This window comes from Austrofundulus limnaeus, unplaced genomic scaffold (assembly GCF_001266775.1).
Source record: "Austrofundulus limnaeus strain Quisiro unplaced genomic scaffold, Austrofundulus_limnaeus-1.0 Scaffold1768, whole genome shotgun sequence".
Taxonomy (NCBI): Eukaryota; Metazoa; Chordata; class Actinopteri; order Cyprinodontiformes; family Rivulidae; genus Austrofundulus; species Austrofundulus limnaeus.
Window position 1 is genome coordinate 17,649 of NW_013954170.1, and position 3,793 is coordinate 21,441.

The 3,793-nt window shown below is 38.5% G+C and overlaps 1 protein-coding gene across 1 annotated transcript in view; it reads right to left on the reverse strand.

The window, feature by feature from the left end:
* The window catches only part of LOC106536316 (GDP-mannose 4,6 dehydratase), a gene marked incomplete at both ends in the record, with an annotated part of 34,421 nt that overhangs the window by 16,859 nt on the left and 13,769 nt on the right, over positions 1 to 3,793 (reverse strand). Inside the window, 1 exon segment of the mRNA XM_014033527.1 lies at positions 914 to 1,041. Within this exon segment, the coding sequence (XP_013888981.1) occupies positions 914 to 1,041 (128 nt within the window).

Consider the following 3,793-nt stretch of genomic DNA (forward strand, 5'->3'; position numbering starts at 1 on the left):
AAAAGAAAAATACTGTGAAACCAGTGTAAATGTTGAAAATACCGTGATATAACATTTTGGTCATACCGCCCAGCTCTAATTACCAACCTCAAATATTTATATAAAAATCTAAAAATTGCTGACAAATCGAGTATTTTTGATTAAATTCCTGATTGCTGCTTCTTTCTTTACATTGTTAATTGTTGTTAGTGTCCGTCCTCCATACATGACTGATGAACAACCTTAACTGTGATCCAAGTGACTGATGTTTTCCTGACACTGTTAATCCTCTTGAKCAGAATGAACCAGCAGCTCTGACCCCACACTGCGCTCTGCTGTTAAACCCAAGCACCGACCTCCTCACCCCCGACCCCACGTCTCAGAACCCACATCCAACACGTGCGCCGCCGCCTCCTAACAGCAACACGGTGCGCGGCGAGACACGGCAACCCACGGGGACTTTTATCTCCGACAACCTTGACTCATCATGTTCACGTGACCCCTGCTGTGTCCAGCTCACTGCTGGCACCGCCACCTCGACACAAACAGTATTTCTGTTATCGTCCTCGGGCCGCGGCGTTCTCCTCATAGTTTCTCTTTCTTCTGCAGCCATCAGAGGAATGGCGCTGGGGGCCTGCAGGGATGTGGGACGTGGGTGAGTTGTGGGAAACCAGAGTGCAGTTTGTGGCCTCRCAGCAGGCAGCCCTCTCCTCCTCCTCCCACTGCCTCTTTCTGTCTGTATCTCCTCATCTCTTTTGGCAGAGAATCACAGGAGGCTTCACGCAGATCACATATTACTGCCTCAAACGATGTGGGAAAACACGGCCCGTTAATGCTCGCTGTATATATGAACGCTGTTCAGCTTTGAAGCAGAGCATGGGGCCGTTTGTGTGGCTGTGTGTGATAATGACTTTTTTTATTTTGGTTTCTTTACCTCCACGTAGTCTTTGGCGTGGCCCCAGTCCCTCTTGGAGTCCAAGTTGCCCAGGCTGAAGCTSTCCAGTTGGCCCAGGTGGATCTTCGCCACGGAGCGGCTGATCTTACGAGTCACAAAGTTTGAACCTGAAATAAAGAAATAAAAGCTTTGAGTTTGAGGACGGCACCAACTCGACGCCCAAACAAGGTTATAATAGTTTGGATTTTTCATTATAGTTTAGTTTTATTTCATTTTGACTTTTTTCTTTTAATTCAGTTAGTTTTAATTCGTTTTTACAGTGGATTTGATCATTTTTACTCGTCTATTGTGATTCGTTTCCCATCCAAGTCATCTCATTTTTGGCATGCTTCTCCTCCTGCATACTTTGTCCTAGAGCTGTCATTGTAATTTATATCTGTAAAGCCCCTGTGCCAAATGATGGCTATGCCTTTTGGTGCCTGTAAAACTTATAATTTATGAAATATTAATGCAGTCAACGGAGCCTCGTATAGGTCCAATACTGCCCCATGCTGTACTCAACTTGGTACTGCACCATAGTTTAATATTTCAAGTCAGTAGTTCAGTGTTTACAGTACTAATATGATTGTATTTTGATGTTTTACTATAATATTGTCTTAATACTGCTCTGTTGTTGTAATATTATGGATTTTTGTGTCAATAATTGTATTGGCAATGTGGCCTCTTTCTGCACACATACAAACCAACCCCTGCCACCATCTTCTGCCATTGGTCTAATGGTCTATGTCATGGACTTTCATGTGGGAGATCAGGGATCAAAACCCAGCTAATGCAACTTTAACAAAAAATCTCTTCAAATTTCATATTGTCACACAATTACCTTAATTACAAACACCTGTTGACGTGACAGGCACAAGCTGGTATAGAAAACACATTTGAACTTGGTCAAAGTTCATTCTGCAAGTCCAATGCTGCAGGCAAAGTCATGCTGCAATGACATGCTACATGGCAATGCACACTTGTTTTTACATCGTAAAAACCCATGTCCAGTTGTTATTGCATTTTTAATGCTTAGATTTGGTTTAGTTTAGTTTTTATTAGTTCTAATAGGTTTTTTTTAGATTGAATAAACATATTTGCCAGTTCATCCTCCAGCTTGTGATGTTCCTGTGAGTTAACTAAGCAGCAGATATTTGGTCACTAGTTAAACCCTAAATTATAGAGACAACTTCCTCAGTGTTATATAAAGTACCTCAAAGTGATACTTGAGTAAAAGTACAAGTATCTTATCATAAAAATACTTTGGTAAATGTTAAAGTCTTCTCTAAAAATATTACTTGAGTAAAAGTCTTAAAGTATCTGATATTTTTTGTACTTAAGTATCAAAAGTAAATTTCTGACACAAAATCTACTTAAGTATTAAAAGTAAAAGTACTGAGTAAAAGTGAGCAGTTAGATTTTACAAAATGACATTTATTGGGAGGTGACTTCTCCAAAAAATATATTTTCTAACAGCGTGCAGCTGTGATGGGTTGTGTACAAGTTAATAGTGTGTCAGAATGGTAAATATTTATACTTCTCATGCAAACGCAGTTAAATTCACTCTATCCAGGAGACACAATTTATCAGGATAGTATTTTTTTTTAACTAATAACAACTCGGAATAAAACAGGAGTAACAACTTTCTACTTCTTACCTTTTTAAAAACGTAGTGAGTAGAAAGTACAGATAATTGTGTAAAAATGTAATGAGTAAAAGTAAAAAGTATGCTGAAAAATAATTACTCAAGTAAAGTACAGATAACCAAAATTTCTACTGAAGTACAGTAACAAAGTATTTGTACTTAGTTACTTTACAACTCTGACTTTCCTAAAATAATTGCGTAATTCAGTTTTGCCAACTAAACACTTGGGTGATTATTTTAGGACGATGACAATAGTTGTCTCCAACCTGCTGCTACCTGCTGTTTGTTTTTCATGGAGCTACTGAGAGAAGCTAGCATGTCAGATAGTCATAGTTAGCATCTTGTGTGAGTTTGATTCATGCAGTTTTTCCTTTGAGAAGTATTCCACCAGTTTTATCACCTGTTTCCACTACAAGACATTTGATTTGATTTGTCTCAGTCAGATTCAAAGAAATCCTAAAGTGGACGTTGCTGTTTTCTCCCAACTTTTGTTGTTGTCATTTGGTAGACGATGCTGAGCAGCAGACTGTAAACAAGTGTTGTTACAGACCACAGCTAATGTGAAACTACTCAATTAAAAAATGAATTTAAAAAAAGATCCATATGGCTCAAAATAAATGGCAAACTCTAAAACTAAGGATATTCTATCTATGATTTCAGTTAGTTTTAGTTAGTTTTGTAAAAAGATTATACAGTTTTAGTTAGTTGTTTTTTTTTTCATTTCATTACGTTTTTTATTTATTTTAGTTAACTAAAACATTTTTCAATTTCAGTTTTCATTATTTAGTTAGACAGGCCCTGGAGCAGTGCGGTTATCATAACTGGGCTTTTCTAAAAGCAGACAAGAAACCCAAACAGGATTCCAACAACAACCAGCTGAAAATGAAGACCCTAAACCCAGACCCAAACCTGTCGTCATTCCATATGTGGCTGGAGTTTCAGAGAAACTGAGACGTTTATTCTCTAAACATGACGTCCCAGTGACTTTCAAACCCCAAAACACATTACAACAAAGATTAGTTCACCCCAAAGATCCAGTTCCCCGGCAAAAACAGAGTAATATAGTGTATGCTGTTTAGTGTCAGGAGGACTGTGATCAGTTATACACTGAGGAAACAAAACAGCCACTGTTCAAAAGAATGAACCAGCACAGACGAGCTACTTCATCAGGTCAGGACTCTGCAGTTTACACTCATCTACAGGTCAGGACTCTGCAGTTTACACTCATCTACAGG